Source organism: Astatotilapia calliptera, chromosome 14, assembly GCF_964374335.1.
Source record: "Astatotilapia calliptera chromosome 14, fAstCal68.1, whole genome shotgun sequence".
NCBI lineage: Eukaryota > Metazoa > Chordata > Actinopteri > Cichliformes > Cichlidae > Astatotilapia > Astatotilapia calliptera.
In genome coordinates this window covers 6,030,713-6,055,706 of record NC_137435.1, presented here as the reverse complement: position 1 = coordinate 6,055,706, position 24,994 = coordinate 6,030,713, and the positions used below count along the sequence as shown (strand labels likewise).

Sequence of the window (24,994 nt, the reverse complement as noted above, 5' to 3'; positions counted from 1 at the left end):
TTCTTAGCATGTCATCCTCTTGGCATTACAATGCCCACAAATGCAGTTCGCTCTAAACTGAAACTGGGCACAAACAGTTTGCATGGTACTTTTATTTATTGCATTACATCTGATCAAGCAGTTTAAATTTAAGGTTTAGTAGCGCTGGGTGGTTAGCGCTTGCGTTCATCCTCATGCCCTGGATGTTTTTGTTTATTTGGCAACATAAACAGAGCAAGCACCTTCTGTTTTTCTAACACAAGTTGCAAGTGGCCTGTACTTTTTGAACACCTGTTAATTAATTTTGTGTGTAATGTGGTGGTTTGTATTTAACGGCATTGCTCAATGAATCATTGTATAAAAACTAAATATCCTGTTGTCATCTCTTTGAACAGAGATATTAATAGAATGTATTAAGGGGCTAATAGGAGTGCTACTGTCAACAGACCTGACTTCAGTAAGCTCCAAATAACAGATTAAACAAGAAAAAGACCACTGTGAACAACAACGCACAAACACACACAGACATCTTCCAAGAGTGTGATTTTAAACCACTGCCCTCTGAGAGTAAATATTAACAGGTGTGTTTTATACAGGATGTTATCATTTCGGGTCTAAAGAAGCTCCTATTTGGCAGACTGAAAGATTTCAGGTTCCCGTTGGTGTCATGTGATAATAAGACACGGCAAAAATGAGTGAGTCACTGAGCAACACACCATGTTGTGCCTAAATCATCTGTCATGGTCCTGGGTCATTTCGACCCAGTGTTCTTAGTTTTTCTGTAGTTTTGTATTTTGTTTCTTATGTCCATTGGATTGTTTGGTTTGGTATTTGGATTCCCCCTGTGTCCATGTTTTTATTGTGGTGTTTGCTCTGGTACCGTGTTCCCATCCTATGTGTTCTGTGTTCTCCTCATCCCCTCGTATTCATCCTTCTTCTCTGCCTCTCTCTCTGCCTCTCTCTCTCCGTGCTCATCTCTGTGTACTGTGTTGTGTTTAAGGTCCACATCTTGGTGTCAGTATCGTCAGTTTCGTGTCCTCCCTGCTCGGCCATGAGTAATTGTCTTCAGCTGTGTTCCCCGTGTGTTCCCACTTCCCTCGTTACCTTCTGTGTATTTATGTCAGAGTGTCCCTCTAGGTTGTGTGCAATTTCCGTGTCTTCCCAGCGCCTCAGCTTTTAGTTGCTCCCAGTATAGTTTTGTATGACTTCTTATGTTCCTGTTAATAAAGACCGGCCTTTGAGTTCATCCCCGTGTGTCTAGAGCCGTGCATTTGGGTCCTCTCTTGCCTTCACACAGCCGCCGCATGACATCATCCACTGAAACTGTGACGCTACCTGAGCAACTGGCACGCAGCCCCCAGTGATGATGTCATACAGATACAAGCAAACCACAGTTTTATCTGATGAAAATCCTAGACAGTATAACAATTTCCCTTACATCAGAAAATCTAACTTTTTCCATAGGAACCAGTAACAAAACATTGATCTCATATACAAGAAGATACCTTGAGCATATGACAACTTATAACTTATAAACAGGTGCAAAAACTATTAAATAGGTCAGGTAGGTTTTACATACAAAGCTTATGGGCCTTACAGCATATAAAATAACACACAATCCCTCATCTGCAGTTTTATTTTGTTTATTTCTTTGCATCGTAACCCTTCAAGTTTGACTAAAGGGTTGGGCAACTGAATAACAACCAAAGGCAGCCGTTACTGTGAAGTCTGAGCTTGTTCCAGACAACTCCCTTTGTCATTTTCCCACAGCTCAAGCATTCAAGTCTCTTACCTGTTGTATCAAAATTTGTACTGTTGGCTTTTGCAGGGATACTTACGCATTGTTATGCTTTTTAAGCACAGTTTAATTACTTGATCGCATGTCTTGGCAGTTTTTTAAGTAACATTTTTTAACAGTTACATTTAAATTTTGTTCACCATCTGAATCTTAAAATGATCTTACATGTATGTGAATATTTTCTTATTACCCACGAGTTTGACACGAGGAGTCATGAGGTAAATGATTGCAGCATAAGGCCTATCAGGAGTAATCTGGCCCTGAAAAATCTCTCCTCAGAGTCTTAATTGTGAAAATTCCTCCCAGCCTCCTTGTGTCTGGAACCTAATCTCCATAGCCAGGCTCAAGTACCTTTAATGATCCTACCTTGGAAAAAATAGAGGTATTATGGTCCTTACCGCAGGTCTGGCTCTAAAACACTGCCTCTATTCATTTCGGGGACAATCTGATTCTCCCTCTACCTCCCTTAGCCCCCACTCACTATTCCCTCTTTTAGTAATAGTCTGTCACCTGAAATCACTGTTCCTGGTGTTTGCTATTTCTCTAACATCTCAACCCTGATGTCTTCAGAATACTGTGGAAAACTATCTGTAAGTCAAGTGGGATCTGGACTGCAAAATATACATTCTCTCTGAGGACATCCTGTAAGAGCTGCAAGTATTTAAGGACTGACATCACTGCAAGGTCAGCTTTAAACCTTTTTACTCTTTTCATGCTAACTAATATAAATTATTTTCTTGAGGCTGTAAAGGAGGTTGACAACAAATCTATCATTCTTTTTCATTCATTTCAGCATGAAATAGCATTCTCTTTACATTTGCTGACAAGCAGGGCATGTGTGCTTTCAGTGAATGATAAGAATGGTGTGAATGCACCTGCACAGTGTAAAGTTTATGAGAGTCTTTTCTAAAAAGCTGTTTTGGAAGACATTTGGGTTCAGCTAATGTACATTTAAACAACTATTCAATTCAGATTAAGTATTATTAATATTAGTTTATATTATTTGGACAGTCAGGATTTTCTTTCTCTAGACTGAGGCATTATTGAATTTCAGAAATAACTTGTTTTCAGTGGATCTGTTATCCTGACTTGTATAGTTAATCAAAAAAAAGGTTAACTATACTACAAAAAAGTATAACAATTCGATCTGTATATTTAGGAACCAGTTGGAGAAGCTTTTTTTTTCATAGTTCCTCAAAACCTGACATTTTACATATGCATGATTGTTACTTCACAACAGTAAAGTAGTTTCAGTCATTGTTACTGCAACACATCAAAAAACATGGGACAAAAAATATCTTCTATGGGCAATGCTTCTGCCACACCCGTGAGTCATAAGGTAGCTTTTCCACCTGCAACGATTACCCAACTGAGACCAAAACTGACATGATGATACATGTTTGGGGTTGAGATTAGGGATAAGAACCGTAAGGACGTCACAGCTCTGTGTAACTTTGCATGTGTCAAGCCCCTCCTCAGTTAAGTATAAAAAAGGCTCGTTCCAGACTTATTCAAACATTTACACTTGGGGATCTTTCAAGCAAGACTAACTTTCTGGACATTTTTTGAAATACTGCAAGAAATTTTCTGAGGAAATATGGCTTCGGCTGGCTTTCAGATGCTGGGCACTGCCCTGTGCATTATTGGATGGATTGGGGTCATTGTTATCTGTGCTTTACCTCAGTGGAAAGTTACAGCCTTCATCGGCCAGAACATTGTCACAGCTCAAACTACATGGGAAGGCATCTGGATGACCTGTGTAGTCCAGAGCACAGGCCAGATGCAGTGCAAAGTTTATGATTCAATGCTGGCCCTGTCTTCAGACCTCCAGGCTGCTCGAGCCCTTACTATCATCGCGATCCTGCTTGGTGTCATTGGCATCCTACTGGCCATGGCTGGAGGGAAATGCACCAACTGTGTGGAGGATGAGAGCTCAAAAACCAAAATTGGCATTGCAGCTGGAGTGGTCTTCATCATTGCAGGTGTTTTGTGCCTTGTCCCAGTGTGCTGGACAGCAAACACCATCATACAGGAATTCTACAGTCCAATGTTAATTGCTTCTCAGAAGAAGGAACTGGGAGCTTCTCTGTTCATTGGCTGGGGAGCAGGAGGCCTCCTCATCATCGGTGGTGCATTCCTCTGTGCCAACTGTCCTCCCAAGGATAACTACTCTGCCAAGTACTCAGCTCCCCGTTCATCTGCTCCAGCTGCAAACAAGGGCTACGTTTGAGGAGAAACAAGGAAAAGGAAAAGCTGAGAAAGCCAAGAGACTAAAAAAAAGACATGAATCAAATGCGTTGTGGTCTTATTGATTGATTCATGTTGACACTTTAAATATTTCAATATTTCTATCGTGCTTGTTTGAAAATTGCTAAGAAAAAAAGCCCACCGCACCCAAAACTGGGCGTGGTGCACACAATGTCCCATACGGTGGAGTCACAAAATGCTGTAAAGTTCATCATGCTACTTGGATTTGTTGTATTTTTCATTCATTCATTTTCCTTTGATATTATCCATTTGTATCTTTTTGCATAACATTTCATGTGTGTTCAGTGTGTTTTTTATTCATAGACGTTTTTAAACTGTAAATAAAGATGCGTTTTAAGCACTGCTCAACCAACATATTTTGTGAGTTTATCCTTTTTTTTATTTATTAAAACTGTATAATGTTAAGTTTAAATGAAGTCTTATAAAAGAGGATATGAGGTAACACCTCTGTCTTACAACAGAGGTGTTACCACCCATAACCATATTTTAGTTTATAGAACTAAATCAGTGTTTCTTTTTGTTGGCCAAAAAAGAGTCCAAGCAGATAAAACTTATACAAATCAGAAAACAATATAATTATTAAATATATTGTAATATAATTAAATATAATATATCTAAGCACATATTTTAAAAAAAAAAAATGATTAGTAGATAGTTGGGATAGGCTCCAGCGCCCCCCGCGACCCTGAAAAGGATAAGCGGAAGCGAATGGATGGATGGATTAGTAGATATATATAAGATACATATTTATCAAATCACTACTAGGAAACATGACTAATTTTTATGTAAAAATTCTTTAGTAGATGCATGAGCAGCTTAAAGATTTCCATAATGTACTTTAAAAAGAACAGTACAATACCGTGAAAAAGTATTTGCCCCTGATTCATTGGTTTTTGCATATTTGTCACACTTTCAGATCATCATGTTTCAGATCATCAAATAAATTTTACTAATAGTCAAAAAACTCAAGTAACTACAAAAGTAGTTTTCAAAATTGGTTTCACTTATTAAGGGAAAAAAGCAAACGTGGTTTGTTTAGCCGTCGATAGGACGACTTACTGAGTTTCTTATCATTGGCCTTCTGCATAACCCAGTTTTACTCGTGCTTCAGGGCACAAACTGTTTGCCCAATTTAAGTGTGAAAAATGTGCAAAAAATAAGAAATCAGAAAGGGGGCAAATATTTTTCACAGCACTGTATTCTAGGAAAATAAGGCACTCCTTTTCCCTCCAAAACTGCTTCCTCTGAGTGACTCTTTAGTGAAGCGCTCCCTATCTGAGTAATTACTTGGCCAACACTGCCTCTTGCTGCAAAGAAGATATCACATCTTGCAGTTTTTTGTCTGACTGCTGAGTGAGACAAAAAAACTGTTTCAACAGTCAAACGGTAGCATTTTAACCTTAAAAAATCTGTTAAACCTGAACCTTCAATACATCAGTATAGTATAAATGAACAAGGTTAGTCACTTATCTGATTAAAGATTTAAACATTTAGCATAATGTCTGTGTAGGTTCTCAGTCATCCAGATCATGATATTCCAAGGAGCTTGAAAAAGAAGCGACTGGACTTCTGTAAGTTTTTGACAAGAGACCATCAAATAAAACAGGAAATTGCTAACACACTCAAACATATGAACTTGTCCCAGAGACAGGAGATAAATACAAGACAGCAGGAACAGAATGGGAACACAAAAGAGGATTAAAACCCTATAGCCAAATTCAAGCAGTAAAAACACAGATTTCAATATCACAAGGAAAGTAAAGCTAACATGGAGCTCGAACATAAATCCAATCTCAAAACCAAAAGAAAGTCATAAACCCCCAAAACACAGAATAAACCTTAAGACCTTTGGAACAGGAACACAGAACTAAAGGCATGAATTAGCACCAAAAGGAACTTGTATCAGTTGTAAGCAAATCAAGGCCAACTCAAGTAAATCAAAATAAACACTAAGAAATAACAGAAATCTAAATATCAACAATACCGACTAAAACTAAAGAAAACTTAAATATTCCCAAAACTCAAAACTCTGGATCCCAGACAGAAAGACCCTGACATTTATAGCATATTTAAATCAACTGACCAAAGTGTTTAGAGGCCATAAAAAAATATACATACAATTAAAAGTGCCCGAATAAAGACATTAGAAACATAATTAAACAATAATAGAAATAAATAAGACTCTGCTTGCACAATGATAAACCAAGAATATTCTTTTAAAAGTCAGAGAAAATAAATAGGTTTTAAACAGCGTAGCGTGGCTTAGCATATTTGATTCTGCATTTTCAGCATATTTTTACACCAAATGTCCTTGCTATTGCAACCCAAAAAATTAAAAAGAAATAAAAGAAACCACAGAAGCAAAAAATTATTGTTGTTTGCTTTTTCATTTTTTTATCCAACCTTGAAACTCTGGATTTCTGGCTGGTCAGCAATAATGAAGGTCACTAGGTCTGTTTGTGTGTAAACTCATCTGGCCAATGGCAGTTGACGACTGTGGTTTCGCATTCCCTTATGTCTGTGTCTCTTTTATTTCACACAACAAACTTTAAGCACAAGCTTACAGCATTTCCTCTGCACTCTTTTTGACCTTAATGTTGGAGAAATTAAGACAACAAGATGGTTTCTCAGGGGATTCAGATCACTGGTATAACAATGGCTATAGTTGGCTGGCTCTTGGAGATCACAGCATGCGGCTTACCCATGTGGAAGGTCAGTGCTTTTATTGGTGCCAACATCGTCACAGCTCAAACCTTCTGGAAGGGCTTGTGGATGGACTGTGTGGTGCAAAGTACAGGCCAGATGCAGTGCAAGGTGTATGACTCGATGCTGGCTTTGGAATCTGACCTACAGGCTGCTCGTGCCATGATTATCATCGCGATCCTTGTTGGAGTCTTTGGACTGATCTTGTCAGTTGCTGGTGGAAAATGCACTAACTGCATCAAAGAGGAGCGATCCAAAGCAAAAGTCTGCATCTGTTCTGGGGTTCTGTTCATCATCTCGGGATTTCTCTGTCTCATTCCAGTCTGTTGGTCTGCCAACGCCGTCATCACCAATTTCTATAACCCAATGATGATGAATTTCCAGAAATATGAGCTGGGATCTGCACTGTATATTGGCTGGGCCGCTACTGGGTTGCTCTTAATGGGAGGGGGGCTCCTGTGCTGGAACTGCCCACCTAAATCTGAGCGCCGCCACTATGTGCCCAAATATGCACCTGGAAAGTCAGTCTCCACATCAAGAGAATATGTTTAAGGTGGTATTCCATTTCCACATGGACTCTCAAGGTCACAGAAATAGCAAAGGTAGCAAACTGGAGATTGCTTTAAAACTAAGATATAAATTATCCACATATTTGAGATAATGTAAATATGGCTTAAAACTACTGCTTGTTGAACGATGAGGTTTGGTCATGCTTTGTGTGGTTGTCAAGGTGATCTTTTCCACATCGGATGTTTTGTTTGGCCAAACATGTGAAGCTTATATCATAAACAATGGCTGCATTCCATTTGGAGGTACCGGCAGGGCTTTGCGACTGAGTCATTTGATTCATTGTCACATCTGCATGAAATGAAATGTTATTATTGTTACCGCTGTACTATTCCTTATGTGATTTCTCAAAAGGATTGGTGTAAAATACTTTCCTTAAACACCAAAGTATTCTGTGAAAGGGGCTTTTGTAATGTCTAATTTATAATGGAATGTAGCTGTGTTCAGAATTTCTGTTATTTGTAGCATCATTATGATCGGTGTAAATTTTAAGTCAGTTTTCTGTCAATGACAAATTGATTAATATTTATATCTTCTCTCACATATTACCTAAACAACCAGCAGCACATATATAACTGCTACTCAAGAAATGTGTCTTTAAAATTGTTTTCTTTTGCAAAACACTCTTTCTTGCCTTTGATGTATTTTCCTGAAAATAGAGAATTCTCTCCATTTTTCTGTTGGTGATCACTTGTAACATTTCAGCACTGCAAATAAACTGAAGTTTGTTCTGCATTCTTGATTTTTATTTTGGTCAAATTTTAGTGTATAAACTATATTATGGAGACAGGTGAATGTTGAGGAGTAGTAAAATGAAAGTCAAGCAAAAGGTGAGGCAAGTACACAATCCTCTACTGTAACTAAAGAGCAGATTAAGTACATCATTACTCTGATAATCTATTTTGCATGCCAGTTTGTCTCAAAATATGCCATAGATCAATACTGAAATATAGTATAATAAAACTATCAACGTGAGCAATAGCTGTAATATGACATAGTGAGGATTTTTTTTTATAACTTAAACGCACCCATTGTTGTGTTAACAAGCTTTAGTTTCAAATTTTTATAAAAACCTAAATCATATATCACTCCGTAAGAAAAAGGTGTGTTCTACTAACAAGCGAAAGTGTGAAAGTGGTTGGTAGAGCAGTATCGGGTAACTGGTATAACATGTGAGCACTTTGTTTTTACCCAACAGACATCTCGGTCATGGGATGTTATGGGTTTTCTTTAAAGTATCACCGTCAGCTGTATTTTATCCCATTCCTTTTATGTGATTATTATCAAAACGAAAACAAATAATCCAGTTTCTGTATGTACCTTTGATCGCCTGTCAGATTGGCATAAAGTATATGAGAGAAATAACTATAGGCAGGCAACAGAGAAAACATTGTGAGTCTAAATGTGTTTGTTTTGTACTTCATCACGTTTTTTCAAAAGCTTTTATTTTAGTTTTAATTTTAAAAAATGACAGCTAACAATTTAATTACTGAACCACAGAGAGAAGCAGCATGTCAGCTTTGTTATTCCCTAAATAAATGAAATGAAGAAATACTGGCGAGTGTGTTAAACAAAATAAATAGATGAAAATAAATAAAATTAAACCATGTGTTTCATTTTAGCTTATGGCCATACCACCTTGAGCTCACAAATCCGTCTGAATTTAGAACTAAACATTTAAAACAAATTTTCCAGTAAAAATCTATTTAGCTTCAAGTTACTCAGTTTTAGTGAGTGTGTGAAGGATGGAGAGGGGTTATCCCAGTTTCAGGTACTTTAAACTTGACGAGTGATTGTTTCATCCAAAAGACTTATTATCACTGTGAGAAAAAGATCCACATATGACACTGTGTTTTGTTTTGTTTTGTTTTGTTTTGTTGTAAAAGGAAGCACTATAAACATTTTGTTTGCCTGATTATCTAATCAGCTGTAGGCTAATTATCCTTGTGTGTGTGTGTGTGTGTGTGTGTGTGTGTGTGTGTGTGTGTGTGTGTGTGTGTGTGTGTGTGTGTGTGTGTGTGTGTGTGTGTGTGTGTGTGTGATCACCAGTGAAGGGCAGGGAGGGGGCATCACAGTTTAAGCTGGTTTCAGGCACGTTAAAGTTGATAAGGGATTGTTACTAACCAACAGGCCAATAATGATTATGAAAAGAGATCTGCATATGAAACTGTGCTATTTATAAACAAAAGGCAGGCACTGTTTAAAAAAATCTGTGGCAATCCTTCAGCTTTAGAAGCAGAGGAATCTTGTTTGGCCAGAGGAACTCACCTGACAACAGGACTGCCCTCCTCCTTCACATTCTCTCGCAAAAAACAGAGCTGTGTCACTCTGCAATTGAACCTGTCCACCGAAAGACTTTTCTCTCCTGGTGTAGACGAAGCTGCTAGACAATGGGGAAGATTGGCAAGGAAACGGCAGGTCAGGTCATAAGCTTCATAGGCGTCATTGGGGTGGCAGTGGCCTGTGGGATCCCCATGTGGCGAGTTACCTCTTTCATTGGAGCCAATATTGTTACAGGCCAGATTGTATGGGATGGTCTGTGGATGAACTGTGTGATGCAAAGTACTGGACAGATGCAGTGCAAGCTGAATGACTCTCTCCTGAGCCTGACGACTGATCTGCAGGCTGGCCGAGCACTAGTCATCATCTCACTTCTCTTTGGATTTATTGGCTTTATCATCTCGTTTGTTGGAGCCAAGTGTACCAGCTGCCTGGAAAAAGATGCATCAATGGCAAATGTGGTGATCATAAGTGGCTGTCTCATCATTATCTCTGCTATCCTGATCTTAATCCCCGTCTGCTGGTCTGCAGCTTTCACCATCTCAGACTTTCAGAACCCCTTGACTGTAGCAACACAGAAAAGGGAGATTGGATCTGCTATCTACATTGGATGGGGCTCAACTATACTTCTTCTGATTGGTGGGATCATCTTAACCACCTCCTGTCCTCCCCAAAAACAAATGTATGGATACCCTAGCTACCAACAACCGGTGTATGCTTATTCAAGACCAAACTCAGCTGCATATGGCCGTGTGTATGCTCCACCATCCAACCAACCATACACAGTCGCAGGTGGTTATGCTCCCAGCAAGCCATATGCAGCACCAGCCTCATATCCTGCTTCACAATATCTATAAAAATGAAGGAAGAGATCAAGGACAGAGACTGAAAACCTTGCCCTGACAGCTGCTGGACTTTCAAATGACCACTGGGAAATACAATCACACGAAAATATCAGATGTACAGACGGCATTATTCTGATACACTGATGTAAAACAACTAGACTTCTACACATACTTTTACCTTTAAGATTGTGAAGCTTTGATGTAAAAGGAATCTGTGTGTGTGCTGAAAATTGCATTGCTTTTCACAAGGAAGTCACTGTCTGATGTATTTATTTCCTTGTTATGAACTACAGATTTAGCAGTGTGCTTCTTTTCTGTAACTGCCACTTTATCTTGTACATTTTCATATGAATTTCAATAAAAACATTTGTCTTACCTGTAACCTGCCTGTTTACGGAGTCATTGTTTATTAAAACATCATGAACAATTATCTACATAAAAAAATAAGTTCAGATCCGTAGATCTACACCTACGTAAATTTTCTGCTAAAATCTTTAAGAAATTGATAGGTAACAAATGATATTAGTGTCTGATTCTACACCACAAAATAAAAATAAAAATCACAAGGAGTGCGGTTTAATCTTTGATAATAATGTAAAATATTGATAGTGATATCAACAGAGTGGAAAATAAATTGGGAAAAAATCAACTCGATTGGTACAGCATTTCTGATAAATTAAAAAAATGAAAATAAAAATATACAAAACAATACATTGACTCAAAGCTATGATCAATTTCTATTATGTCTAAGGACACCTAAAGTAGGAAGGCATCTTGTTAGAGAATGCCTTGACATCCATTGAAACTAACACCCGTGTTTGTTTGTAAAGCCCGAAACCAGTGACCTGCCCAACCAATGGTTGACCAGTGCAGAGGATTGTTGGAATGAGGAATTTTTACAGTCCTCATTTACATACTGACGTGCATCTGATCGAAACTAAGTCTAGTCTGCGTACAGATAATGTGAAGAATCTGGCTGGACTGGTAAATCATTCCTGGTAGTGGTTTCAGGTCAGAGGGAAGGATCATTTGACTCCACCTTCAAGAGAGCAAAAGCACCTTTATATGTGCCATGGTCTTAGTTAGAGTTCACAACCTAAGTGGACGTGCTCGTGAAACCTTTAAATCCTTTGCTTCGTTCATCTCCAAGGGACTCAAGCCTCATCATGGTGTCAATGGGACGACAGATGCTGGGCTTTGCCCTGGCAATCATTGGCTTCGTGGGGACCATCGTCACTTGTGCCTTGCCTATGTGGAGGGTCAGCGCCTTCATTGGAGCCAACATTGTGACGGCGCAGATTATCTGGGAAGGTTTATGGATGAGCTGTGTCATGCAGAGCACTGGCCAGATGCAGTGCAAAATCTATGATTCTCTGCTGGCTCTTTCTCCAGATCTCCAGGCTGCCAGAGCTCTTGTGGTCATTGCTATCTTGGTTTCTTTTATGGGGGTTATCGTCGGCATTATTGGAGGAAAGTGCACCAACTTTGTGGAGGAACCAAGATCCAAAGCCAAAGTGGCCATTGCTGCTGGAGCTATCTTCATCTGTGCTGGTGTGCTTGTTCTCATCCCTGTATGCTGGTCTGCCAACTCCATCATCCAAGATTTCTACAACCCTACCCTGATAAGTGCCCAGAGGAGAGAGATTGGGGCTGCACTCTACATTGGCTGGGGCACAGCTGCACTTCTAATCCTGGGTGGTGCCCTCCTCTGCAGCTCCTGCCCACCCAGAGAGAGCCCAGAGTATCCAGTGAAGTATGGCGGTCCCAGGTCCACAGCCACCAGCCGAGCCTATGTCTGAAATTCTACTGAGAAGGACTATAAATTATTTTAATTTTCTTCAGTAACACTCCTTCATTCTGATTGTCTAATTATACCACAATTTGTATGTCACTTTCTGTGTTAAGGTAACAAACTATTCTGACTTTCTGTGAAATTCAGAATTCTTTGGTAGACACATGAGGGTTGTGTTTCTTAGACATCAAAAGTCCAAAGATGTGTGAATCACAGAGCTTCCAGCACGCCCCAAATCTGGACTGAATGAAACTATTTTATACTGAGCTTGTATCAAACCTAACTATCCTCTGAAGTCTTGTGGGAAATCAAACCTGTGCTTGAACGATGCTATGCAAGTAAATGTGTATTGTACTACAGTTATATTATGAATTTGTTGTAAACAATATTTAGAAATATCTCTATTCAGCTGCAATATGAAAGTACTGCTTTTGTTTACTGAGCTGATTTGTAATAAAACATTTTACCTAATTATATAATTTTGTTGGTGTCCTTTTAGATCACTCAGAAATTTGTTTACTGGTTTAAATGAGGTGTTTTTCTTTTTGACAATAATGTATTTATCATTACACAGAGCCTAAGCAGTTAAAACATTTAGCCTTTGTTGCCGCCTTCATGGCAACAAAAGCTAAATGCTCCTTCGTGGCACCTTTTAACAAGTTTAGCCAGTTTCACACCAATACTGCCAGCGATACCCTTTTCATAAAACTGGTTTTGTGTGTTAGTCAATGAGTAAATAGAACACCCATAACACCCATAAGACACTACAAGTTAAAAAATAATGTCAATTAAAAGGCATTTAGTTCTGCTTTGAATGTAAGCTATATAGTAGAGATGGCACGATACCACTTTTTTATGTCCGATACCGATATCATAAATTTGGATATCTGCCGATACCGATATGAATCCGATATAGTGTTTTTTAATCAACAAAACTGTTTTTTAAATATCTTGCTGCATTTTGTATAAGTTCATACTCAAGTTTAAAACAACAACTACACTAAAGCTATTCTGTTATACCTGTATGCAAAAGAGAATATTTCATAGTTCAGCAATACTGATCAATCTAATAAACTTAAACCTACACCATCCTCCCTATTCTGGTATTTTAAAGAGTACTTAGCATAAATATTAAGCAACCTAACTAATAGGGTTCCAACTCCCAGCAACAACAAAAATAAATAAATAAAAAATAGGGAACCACCCCTCACGCGCCACCTCATGATGCTTAATCGACGTAATCAACCTTAATTTGATGCAGTGTGAAAAAAAATGCACAGAAATCAATTATTTTTCAAGAAATATTAAATAGATTCAACAGCTTTCTTCAACAAAATTGCAGACTGCACAGATGGTACCTTCCCAAAGGAAAAAGTACTATAGCTTACTAGGGTATATTAGACTTAATAGTTACTATATACAGTAATTGACTTCTATTCATTTTACATCAAATTAAAACTTTGGGTGTCAGATAATTAATTATTAAAAACAAGACATTTTAAATGAGAATAAGAAAGAAAAGTATGTCTTTGTGCCCCCTTTTCCCTGTTAATGCCCTATCGGCCCCCCTGGCTAAACTTTGCTAGATCCGCCCCTGCACAGCTACCAGCGTCAGCTACGTAGAAAAAGATCCTCGAGTAGAAAGTAATATTAAATACATTCTAACAACAGCTGATCAAGCTTAAATGTGCTGCTGTTGTTCAGCTGCTGGTTTCCTCTTTCTGGTGCAAAGTGGGCCAAAAGCAAACAAGAGACACGGACTCGCGACAGAAAAGCCGATCAGCTGATCATTGATCAGTTTCATGATTGAAGTAGCAGCCGGAGAGCGAGAGGCAGTCGCTCCATATATCACTTGTTAAGCTTAACGCAGGAATGCTTTACAAACATTCAGAGATGGACTTACACACTTGCTTTACTTCTCTCGGGGATAACTTTGTCGGAGATGAAATGCCGGGTAGCTAGCGAAGCTCCACATGCTATCCAGACCACGCATGCCACAGCCGCTCTATCACGTGATGCATACTGCTCTAACGTTCTGAGGCGAGTTACGGCGTGTTGCAAGTTTTGTGAGGTGCTTTCGTGATATTTAATGGATCGGATTACATTTTTAATTTTTCTCCGATATCCGATCCAGTAATTTAGGTCAGTATCGGACCGATACCGATACGTAATATCGGATCGGTCCATCTCTACTATATAGTGAAAAAATGAAGTAGAGCGGTGGCCCATAGATGTGTTTTTGGAGACCTATGTTTTACTAAGCTCGATAAGTGGCGAAAATTTATTCATCGATTCAATGGATTCTCTTTGGAAGGCATGAGGTGGGAAGTAACAAAGTACAAATACTTGTACTTAAGTAGAAATTTCAAGAATCTGTTATTTGATTATTTCTGACAGTACTCGCTTTTACTCAACGTGTAATTCTTGTATCATTTATGGCACTAGTCTCTGAAACGGTTAAAGTGGAACCGTGTGTGCTAAAAAGCAATAATCCACCAAAAATTTATTTCCAGTCTTTATATCGTTGCCCATATGGTAAACAGGTGACAGTCTCATGGTCACAGCACTTCAGTCTCTAGCTAAAAGACGCATAAAGGGAGTAACATGTTGTGCAACTTTTAAATGCAAGTATTTAGTGAATATCAGCTAACACAAACTGTTTGCCACACAGTGTGTCTGCTAGATAAAGGTACAACAGTTTCATTTCCCAGGGAGAGAAAAGAATGAGAGATAACCACAGATTGAGAAATATGTAAGAAAGGCACGTCAGCACAAAAAGAAGAGAGGTTATGTTTAAAAGTAAGGCATGAAGCATGTAATGTGCTCATTAAAAATCAGGTGTTACATCTTTTTATGGTGTTTCGATAAATTAGATTTTTTTTCATGTAGTGAAATTTCCTGCAAAACAAACTGAGGTTTGCTAGCCTCAGGTCATTGTAAGTTTAATGGGCTTGTGATGCTTAGATTACGTCACACCAACTGTATACTGCCGTGTATAAGTACAGTATCAACAGTATGCTGTCAGTGTAGGGGATGGAAATCACCCAAGGTAGCTTGTTGAATTCACTTCATCCACAAAGAGCAGTAAACCTCAGTTCAGCAAAAGCAGCAGCACAGGTCAGCTGATCAAGCCTGTGCACAAAGAAAGTATACTAGAACGCACAACAGTAGCGATGGTGTTGTGAATCTTTTACCCACACTGAATAACTACAACCAATTTAAAGGTTCCCCAGCTGCTGAATTCCATTTTTAACCCTGGTGTTCAGGGTGTGTTCGCTACAGTCACACAACCTGTTATGTCTGTCCATTGTTATCTAGTATCACATTCCAGAGTTTCTCTTTGTGGTTAGACAGTGAATCTGCTGAAACCAGCTGGGTTGATTACTCTGAGCTCTGTCACATGTCACTGACATCACAGCCTTCTTCTCTGAACGAACGAAAAATAACAACTAGGTTTTGGTTACTCAATTAACAGAAACTCTAACGCAGGGGTGTCGAACTCCAGGCCTCGAGGGCCGGCGTCCTGCAGGTTTTAGATTTCACCCTGGGTCACCAAACCTGAATCAAGTGATTAGTTCATTACCAGGCCTCTGGAGAACTTCAAGACATGTTGAGGAGGTCATTTAGCCATTTAAATCAGCTGTGTTGGATCAGCACATCTAAAACCTGCAGGACACCGTCCCTCGAGGCCTGGAGTTTGACACCTGTGCTCTAACGTGTTGTTTCTACTTCCATTATACATTAAAACACTTATAGTAGTCTTGAAATAGATAGTTGACATTTGAACAAATGTAAATATAAGGAAATATTTATGAAAACAAAATCAATTTGGCATTATGTTGAATAGATTTCTCACTACTAGTATTCAGATTGAGGGATTAAGATATACTTCACTGATCCTCTCAGGGAATTTTATTCTATTTATTCAACCCATCCTAAATATTTAGAAGAGCAAACAGCCAGTATATTGAGTCCAGATGTGAGCAATTGCCTTAATCAAGGGCACAGTGACAGGAGAATTGAATTAACACATGTGACATTTTGACAAAAAGACAAAAAATAAGAAAAACAAAATCTTATCAACATTTCAAAATGTCAAACAAACTGAAATACCGATGCAGTGTCTCATTTCCTAGAGAAACGTGTGTGAGAACAGATAAGCTTTGGCACCGTTCATCTAAGGTTTTGGATCATTAGGACACATTTTAAACAACAAAATAGAGTTCGGTCTAATTAACATCCAATATTGATTTATTTAAAAGTAATTTATCCAAACCTTCATCAGTGACATTGTGAATCAAGCTAGATACAGGATCACTTCACAACAAAGCTGAAGTTTTCTCAGACCCCAGACATAATGGAGAAGACAAATATATATATGTATAAAACAGATAAAGACAATTTTTCATATGGGGGTTACAAATAATATATACTGAAAATGAAAACACGCCTGAGAACATGAGAGCAAAGCAGAAACAATGAGCCCCTCCCTGTTTCCGGAAGCTTTTACTCAGTACTTGGATGTCTGTGTTTTGTTCCTTTTACGGTAGTTCTCACTATGACCACATTTCGCCATGACAGCACATACACTTCGACACACACTGACTCACAAAGCGAAATCAATACCACCTGCTCTATTGCGGCTGAAAATCTGTTTACAGAGTTTACAGATTTGGAGTTTACATATTGCACCTTTATCCTTTGTTTTTGTTGAAAAAATGTATTTTGTTTTGGTTTTTGATGTTCAGAACATTAGGAAAGCATTCAGTTACCAAAGTCCTTGTCCTTCTGAAAAATGATAGAAGCCTGAATGTTTAATATTCCTAAACACAAAGAATCCAGCATAGCCAGTCTTCTCTGTCAGGGCTTCTGAGCCCACAATAGCTTCGCTTTTATACCTCTTTTTATTAGATTTCATACACACTTTAGTGACATTCAGAGCGAGAAGACAATGGCTTCTCTGGGGTTGGAGATGGCAGGCTGTGCCCTTGATCTTTTTTGGTTGGATTGGTTTATTTGGTGCTCTTTGTCTGCACCAGTCCCATGTGGAGGGTCACAGTGTTCATGGACAGCAACATTGTAACTTTGCAGGTCATGTGGGAGGGCATCTGGATGAGCTGCATGCATACATGTATGTCTACGACTCCATGCTGGCTTTAAGCCCAGACCTCCAAAGTTCCTGTGCTCTGGTGGTAGTTTCCATCATCATAGGTATTGCAGGGCTCCTCGCAGCTTCTGCTGGAGGGAAATGTACAAACTTCATTCCAGAGGAGAGAGCCAAAGATAGGGCCTCAGTGACAGGTGTTGTGCTGCTGATCATCATTGGTCTACTCTGCACTATTGATGTTTCCTGGACTGCCAGCATCACCATAAGGGACTTTTACAAACCCATGGTAGTAGACGCCTAGAAAAGAGAGCTTGGTGCTTCCCTTTACATTGGCTGGGGGACTACTGATCTCAGGAGGGGGGCTCTGTTGTGTCAACTGCCCTCCTAAGAAAGATAATGCTCCATCTGTGAAGTACTTCTTAAACAAGTCTGTAGGAAACAACACAAAGGAGTCATTCAGATCTCTGACACCAAAGACATACATTTGAACATTCTGATGGGAATATTGAATAAACAAAGGCTGTTGTGAAACATAAAGAAAAAGCACATGCACACAGACAACATGCAATGAAGGAAATCTGTTCATTGCATTTGTTCTCAAGAGGGAATCAGTTTTAGCTTCCTAGAGGCTTCCTAAACATGTTTCCTAAACATTAAACATGTTTACGTGGACAGTTTATTGTATAATGTATTTTATTATATATATACATATATATATATCAATCACCTGACTAATATATATATATATATATATATATATATCAAATATATTATATATATAGTTCTTACTTTTATTATTATTATTATTATTAATAATAATAATAATAATAATAATAATAATAATAATAATAATTCTGCTTCTGTGTTTGTTTCCTCTGATGATATTTGTTTACATACTTTTGAAAAAGGGGCCTGGGAGTGATGTGAAAAAAACACGGAGAGAACCTGTTTGTCCGGTACTTACCAGTAACGACTACTCAAGTAACAAAAAATGGTGACTCAGGGACCAACAACGCTGTTGGCTGATGAGTTTAGTAACCCATGACTTACCCTCAGTGGTTTCATTCATCACACTGTGTCATGCTGCGTTTGCTCAGCACCGCAAAAATTCAAAGGTATTATCTGAAAGGGTGTAAACCTGTTTCCGTGTGTTGAAACTGGTGCCACTGTGTGTATTTCAGAATAAAAAAATAACTTTTAACTGATTTTCCTTTAAAATGCTTATGTTGTTTGTGCTCAGCCGCACCTGTCTAAAAGGAGTGTTTTCTCATGTTATCAGGCTGCTGATCTGACAGTGGGCGGGGTCGAATCACTAGATGTTCAGGAAGTGTGTGAATAGCAAATGATGGTCAAAACAACACCTCTCACTGCTGTTCCTATCTTTCTCTGCTGTTTATAGTCACAGCCCACCCCCCGAATGGCACTTTCCGGTTATATGGATACAGCGGAGGAATAAAGATAGCTATTAGTATCAATAGACTTTATTATCAGTTTACTAACAGACCCAATGCAGTGTGGGGCGCTAACAGCTCATTGTTTAACATTAAAGAAAATTCAGTTGTAAATATGTGCACCACAGATTAAAAAAAAAAAAATCAAAAAGGTGATACCAGCTTCTCCAACATCCCATAAAGATTCCGATCGAATTAAATTTTATACTAACTCAATTTTACTTATATAGCGCAAACTCACAACAGCAGTTTGTATATTGTAGGGCAAAAACACTGTAACCTCCTAGGTGAAGGAGAAACTCCCTTGAAACAGGAAGGGAGAACAGCAGAACCAGGCTCAGGGTGGGGCATCAATCGGGTGTGACTGGTTTGGGGCAAGGGGAAAGAAAGAGAGCAGACGTAGCGCATTTTGTTTTTTAAATAAGGTTATTACTAACTCAGCAGTGACAACTCGAATTCTGAACCTGTTCATTGTGAAACAGCTATTTATAAGATGATAGATCATAGTCCAAGAAACAGTCTGTCGACTGCAATCATCTTGACAGATGTGTGTTCGTCTTTAGTGAACTACTGCCATCTAGTGGACTGTGACCCAGAAGGCCAGAAAACCCCAAAATGATTTTCCGATAAAAGACACAGGAAACCGTGGAAGCTTGTTTTTGCCAGTAGAAAATGAATAACTTAAAAAATTATGTATTTTTTTGTTATACAAAAGAGCTTTTTTGCCTTAATTTTAAAAATTCTCTCAAAATTCCAAGTCAGCTCTCTCAGAATCTTGACTTATTAACTCAAATGTTTGAGAAAATAACTTGAAATTTAAACTTCATACAATGCTTCATATTTCTTCAGTTTCCAAGTAGTTATAATTTAAATTTAAAAGCTGTATCTGTATGATGATCCTCATCTACATGAGTACATGTTACATGACAGAATGTTGCAAACATCTATTCCAAATAAAAACGAAGCTTCTCATTCTTGTCAACCTTCTGTGTTTCCTGCAGTTCTCCATGGGTCTGCAGGAGCTTGGCATCAGCCTGTCAATGACCGGTGTCGCTGGGACCATTCTGATCTGTGCTCTGCCCATGTGGAAGGTGACAGCATTCATTGGCACTCATCTGGTGGTTATGCAGGTGTTCTGGGAGGGTTTGTGGATGACCTGTGTCAGTGAATACACAGGTCAGATGCAGTGTAAGCTCTACGATGCTCTTCTGGACCTGTCTCCAGACCTCCAAGCAGCCCGTGGCCTTATTTGCATCAGCCTGGTTTTGGGATGTCTGGCGTTCCTTATCTTTCTTCTGGGGGCGCGCTGCACCAACTGCCTGGGCCACCCACAAATCAAAGCTAGGGTGGTGATGAGCTCTGGGGCCATCTTCTGCCTGGCAGCTCTCACCTCTATAGTTCCTGTTTCTTGGACAGCCAACTCCATCATCAGGGATTTCCACAACCCTCGAGTCCCTGAGGTGATGAAGAGAGAGCTTGGAGCAGCCATATACATAGGTTTTGTGACATCTGGGCTGTTGTTCTGTGGGGGAGCCATTTTGTGCACAAGCTCTCCACCCCATAGAGACAGGTTCCCCTCTAGTGGGTACACACTGGCCAAGACACCCACACGTAGCAGTTACGCCATCAAGAACTATGTGTGAAGATAAGATTGAAGACTGAACACACATGTCAGGGTGCGTCTGAGTGAATAAAATACACTACCAACATGTTATCACTTTAGAATAAATACCTTGAACTTGCAGTCTTGAACTCTTTGGATAAAACCTATTAGCCATTTAATAATTCAAATATGGAAGCAATTGTTAAGATAACCATCTATTCTGGCAGTAAAGTAAAATAATTAGATAATTTATGTCTTAGTGTCAAATCATACATGTTTGATCATATGGAAATCAACTTTAAAAGTATGAAAAATTTACTCAGTAGTTTGTTTGAACCACATAAATTTTTTCTTTTTTTCTAGATATTTTGAAGTGGCACAGGGTTGCACCAGTAGAGGTAGTGCATTTGCTTCACACCTCACTCCTTACCCAACTCTCACCTCTACCTCAAAGAAGGTGTCTGTTGAATCTGGCTTAGGTGTCAGAGTTGGTCAGTGACTGCTCAGAAAGTCAGTGGTTCAGTCCCAGGCTTGTCCAGTCTGCATGCGTTGTACTGTGTGGCTACAAAATAGTGAACATTCCTATTTCTTATGTGTCTGTTTTGTGTAGCAGTCTGATGTCTATAAGTTGTAAATTTAACTTTATTAGAGACACACACAAAAAAAACAATCAAGAGAAAAACTCTTGAAAGTTGCCATTCAGTGAGACAAACACACATATTTGTAGTTGTATCCAGTTCTGGAGTACTGCTGATTGTGAGAGTGCTATCAGTCCCCACATTCAGTTAGTGATTGTGACCATAATTGCACAGAATGAACACATATTTCACACCCATCAAATCACTCAAAAACCTCTCTTGAGCTATGGATGGGAGCATCATTGTCATCCTATAAAAGACTCATCCCATCAGAACAGAAATGTTTATAATGCACTCACCATGGCCTGCTAGTAACAGCACCCCTCCCACCTTGGCCTTCAGAATTGCCTTAATTATTCATGGCATAGATCCAACAAGGTGCTGGAAACATCCCTCAGAGATTTTGAATGTGTTGATAAAACATCATTACACAGTTGCTGCAGATTTGTCAGCTGCACATCATCGACAGCAGCCCCCTGTTCCACTGTTTCCCAAAGGTGCTCTATTGGATTGAGATCTGGTGACTGTGGAGTACAGTGAACTTATTGTACCCATAATAATCAAAAAATGAACTTGTTTCTTGAAGCTTTATGACAGGGGATGTTATTCTGCTGAAAGCTATCAGAAGATGGGTATATTGTGGTCATACAGAGACAGAGATTGACAGCAATAGTACTGAGACAGGCTGAGGCATTTAATTAATGATCAGCTGTTGTGAAGGGGCCAAGTGCCACTACACTACCACTCGAATACTGAAGCATATTCAGTATCAGGCAGGATGGATCCATGTTTTCATGTTCATACTACTCTCTGACCCTGTCAAAGCTGGTCCAAATGATACGCCTCAGAAAAGCTTAACTCTGGTGAGCCTTTGCAACTTGTAACCTCATTTTCCTGTTCTTAGCTGATGGGAATGACGCTCTCCAGGACAGGTCCTCTGCTGTAGCCAATCTGCTTCAAGTTCAACATGTTTTATATTTTCCCAGATGCTCTTCTGCATTCCTTGGCTGTAACAAGTTGTTATTTGAGTTACTGTTGCCTTCCTATCAGCTCGAAGGAGTCTTTGCCTCTGACCTCTGACATCGCAAGACAGAGCAACACACTAATGCTCACTGGATATCTTCTCTTTTACAGATCACTCTCTGTAAACCCTGAAGATGACTGTGTGTGAAAATCCCAGTAGATTAAAAGTTTCTGAAATATTTACACCATCACCAACAACCATGACATGTTCAAAGTATTTGGAAGTAATTGTAAAAGTAATTGTGTTTTCAGCTTACCGTGCATGCGTTCGTGTAGTTTAGTCTGAAGTTTTTGTGAACTTAAACAGAGAATGTTTTCTACGCTGAAAGCTTTTGTGATTGTGACTTGTTTCTTAGTATTCAGAATAAAGACTGCAGAGTAACCGTGCGTCATTTGAATCAATATTTTGCTGTCACTTTTCTTACTGCCACAGAGATTTAGTAACCTGTCTCAGAATCAGCAAGAATTTGTGGCTCTTTAGATCAAGTTACTTCCCAGAAACACAGGCCAGTGGCTAAACATGAGCGCACAGAAGAAGCTTTGTTTTCCCCCTCTGCTGAGAAACTGTGAGAAAGCGATTGTTTTGAAACCATGGTAGGGCAAACAGGGATTTCCCTCCTCCACCCAGCCGTAGACACGCGGTGCCTTCTTTTCAAGAATACCAAAGAACTGGTTTCCTCTCTCTGAACACGGCATGCAAAACAAACAGGCGCACAAGCAAATGATCTCTGCCTCACACATGCACATGCACGTTAAAATAACACCCCACCCCACTGTGCTCTGCAGCCAGCTGTTTCTGGTTACACAGGCAGGTCTGCAGTGAAGAGGAGGACCCGGCATGAAGCAGAAGCTGGAGCAGAAGCTGGAGCTCGCTGCCCTCGGCCTCGGCGCCATCGGGTGGCTATGTGCCATTCTGACACGCTGCCTAGCCTTGTGGAAAGTAAGCGGCACCGTGGACAACACCACAGCTACTCTGCCTGCCTACTGGGACGGGGTGTGGTTGGAATGGGATCACTGGGATTTGGCCCACGATGGCAGCCTGCATTGCTCCTTTTACCGGTCTCTCATGTCTCTTTCTGGAAGTTTTCGGACGTGGAGAGCCCTGATTTTGGCAGCCATTGGCGCTGGGGCTTTTGCTTTAGTGATCGGAACAGTGGGGATGGTGTGGTTCCCTCAGCGAGGCCAGATCAAAGTGTTTTCTGGTAGTCTCTTTGTTTTGTCAGGGATCATACTGTTGGTTCCCATAGCTTGGACGTGCCACCACACCAGTCAGCCACTGGAGGGCGCTGTGGGTCTACAAAGGGACTGGGGACCTGCTCTCTACCTTGGATGGATCTCTTTTGGCTTGATGCTTGCCGGTGGGGTGTTTCTTACCACCAGATGCCCAACTGCTCAGAGGCAGGAGGAGCAGACTTCAGACAGCAGGTACCCAAATCTAGAGGAGGAGGCCAGTCACCCACTGAGCAGGATCAACAGGACTACGTTCACACACAGCCAGTACGAACGCAGATCAGAGCCTATATGAGAGGACTGTGATGCAATATTTAACCGAGCGTGAGGGATTAAACTGGAAAATCAGCAAAGAGCTGAAGAAAACTTGTGGCTGCAGGTTAGGTAATGATGCACTGGCTTAAAAGTAATGAACACAGCACTGGAAAGTCATTTATCATGGGGCTAGTTTCACTGATAGGGATGTGGGCAGGACTTTAACTTTGCATGTTGCTTTGCAGTGTTTTCACCTCCAGTGAAGATAGCAAACTGTTCATAATGCAGTACTGTTATACAGTTTAAATTACTTTCAAGTGATACTTTTGGGTGTCTGTTGCATTACTTGATGAAATTACCAATTCTGACCGATAATAACGATCCCAAAACTTATCGCACAAATACATTTTACTGTGTAAATAAAGCAATACAACTTTACATGGACTGAACTGTTGGACACAGAAAAGCACTGCAAATTATTCAGAAACATGTTTTAATAAAGTTGTTTGACTTTTTTTCTTTTAACTAGTTATGCCACTGAGCAGATGAAGAGGTGTGAGGGGCAATTTAAAAATCATATAACCATCGGTTTTTCAGTCTTTTGAAAATGTTTGATGGAAATAAAGCCAGAGTCTCTGAATAGATGAATATTTGTGGCCCAGTGGCGAATAAGACCATAAACGTACTCATCCTACTCACACAATAAGCAGTGAGAAACAAGCATGAATTACAGTCTTCTAGAAGAACGCCAGCATCTGGATATCATTGCACGGATTAAAGTTTACCAGCACCACATCAGGTGCTACAACCTCACCCAACATCACCCAGCATCACCCAGCAGGAGTGCATACGAGAGCTCAAACGTGTGACGCTGCTGGACAGAAAAAAGTCTGCGTTATATTGGATTAAGCCGATGTGCCAAAAGCATAGATTATAATCCAACAAGCAGAAGTGAACCGTTTCCTGTGTGTGCTGCATGTGAGAAAGGAAAACTGTGGAAAATATCCTCATTCTGAATTTGACAGTCTCTGATATTCATGTGTGAACGAGGATCTGATTTCTCAGCTGTATTTCTTTTGTTTGACTTCTAATTTAAAAAAACAACAACAGTTGCATCACTCTTTGGGCTGCATCTCACTTTTACTTTATAGTTTCTTCTACTAATGATATTTACAAATGCTGTATTGTCACCTTTCTGAACACCTTTAAGATAAACAGGATATTCCATGGAATTCTGTACATTATTTTTTTTCTTAAAGAATAAAACAGAGGTGAATTTGTCATTACCCTGTGCTGGTTTACTATCCATCCTCTTAATTGCTTTACCAATTCTGGGTCTTGGGGGCCTGGAGCCCCTCCCAGCTGTCATTAGGTAAAAGGCAACAGGAACCCTGTTGCTGTGAGCAGACAGTGTGAACCACTGCACCACTGCGCCGCCTCTGCAAAGCAGCGTAT

General features: G+C 39.7%; 6 protein-coding genes and 1 pseudogene across 6 annotated transcripts; all 7 read left to right on the top strand.

The window, feature by feature from the left end:
- Window positions 1–2,266: 2,266 nt before the first annotated feature.
- Window positions 2,267–20,707, top strand: cldnj (claudin j). The gene is made up of 2 exons (XM_026191804.2): window positions 2,267–2,461; window positions 19,792–20,707. The coding sequence occupies exon 2, from the start codon at window positions 19,798–19,800 to the stop codon at window positions 20,431–20,433; it is 636 nt and encodes a 211-aa protein (XP_026047589.1). The 5' UTR covers window positions 2,267–2,461; window positions 19,792–19,797; the 3' UTR covers window positions 20,434–20,707.
- Window positions 3,147–4,397, top strand: LOC113035928 (claudin-4-like). Its single transcript, XM_026191806.2, has one exon. The coding sequence runs from the start codon at window positions 3,375–3,377 to the stop codon at window positions 4,005–4,007; it is 633 nt and encodes a 210-aa protein (XP_026047591.1). The 5' UTR covers window positions 3,147–3,374; the 3' UTR covers window positions 4,008–4,397.
- On the top strand, window positions 6,572–7,380 carry LOC113035927 (claudin-4-like). The gene has a single exon (XM_026191805.2). It carries the CDS (start codon window positions 6,665–6,667, stop codon window positions 7,298–7,300), a length of 636 nt encoding a protein of 211 aa, XP_026047590.1. The 5' UTR covers window positions 6,572–6,664; the 3' UTR covers window positions 7,301–7,380.
- Window positions 9,623–10,822, top strand: cldnf (claudin f). The gene has a single exon (XM_026191802.2). It carries the CDS (start codon window positions 9,706–9,708, stop codon window positions 10,450–10,452), a length of 747 nt encoding a protein of 248 aa, XP_026047587.1. The 5' UTR covers window positions 9,623–9,705; the 3' UTR covers window positions 10,453–10,822.
- On the top strand, window positions 11,437–12,708 carry cldne (claudin e). The gene has a single exon (XM_026191807.2). It carries the CDS (start codon window positions 11,607–11,609, stop codon window positions 12,237–12,239), a length of 633 nt encoding a protein of 210 aa, XP_026047592.1. The 5' UTR covers window positions 11,437–11,606; the 3' UTR covers window positions 12,240–12,708.
- On the top strand, window positions 17,184–17,827 carry LOC113035925 (claudin-4-like; annotated as a pseudogene).
- Window positions 20,708–22,092: 1,385 nt separating the features above from the next.
- On the top strand, window positions 22,093–24,825 carry LOC113036845 (claudin-4-like). Its single transcript, XM_026193382.2, has one exon. It carries the CDS (start codon window positions 22,893–22,895, stop codon window positions 23,577–23,579), a length of 687 nt encoding a protein of 228 aa, XP_026049167.1. The 5' UTR covers window positions 22,093–22,892; the 3' UTR covers window positions 23,580–24,825.
- The last annotated feature ends 169 nt before the right edge of the window (window positions 24,826–24,994 follow it).

Coding starts and splice junctions, on each gene's coding strand:
- cldne (XM_026191807.2), top strand. CDS start 11,607: ATGGTGTCAATGGGACGACAGATGCTGGGCTTTGCCCTGGCAATCATT.
- cldnj (XM_026191804.2), top strand. CDS start 19,798: ATGGGTCTGCAGGAGCTTGGCATCAGCCTGTCAATGACCGGTGTCGCT.
- cldnf (XM_026191802.2), top strand. CDS start 9,706: ATGGGGAAGATTGGCAAGGAAACGGCAGGTCAGGTCATAAGCTTCATA.
- LOC113036845 (XM_026193382.2), top strand. CDS start 22,893: ATGAAGCAGAAGCTGGAGCAGAAGCTGGAGCTCGCTGCCCTCGGCCTC.
- LOC113035927 (XM_026191805.2), top strand. CDS start 6,665: ATGGTTTCTCAGGGGATTCAGATCACTGGTATAACAATGGCTATAGTT.
- LOC113035928 (XM_026191806.2), top strand. CDS start 3,375: ATGGCTTCGGCTGGCTTTCAGATGCTGGGCACTGCCCTGTGCATTATT.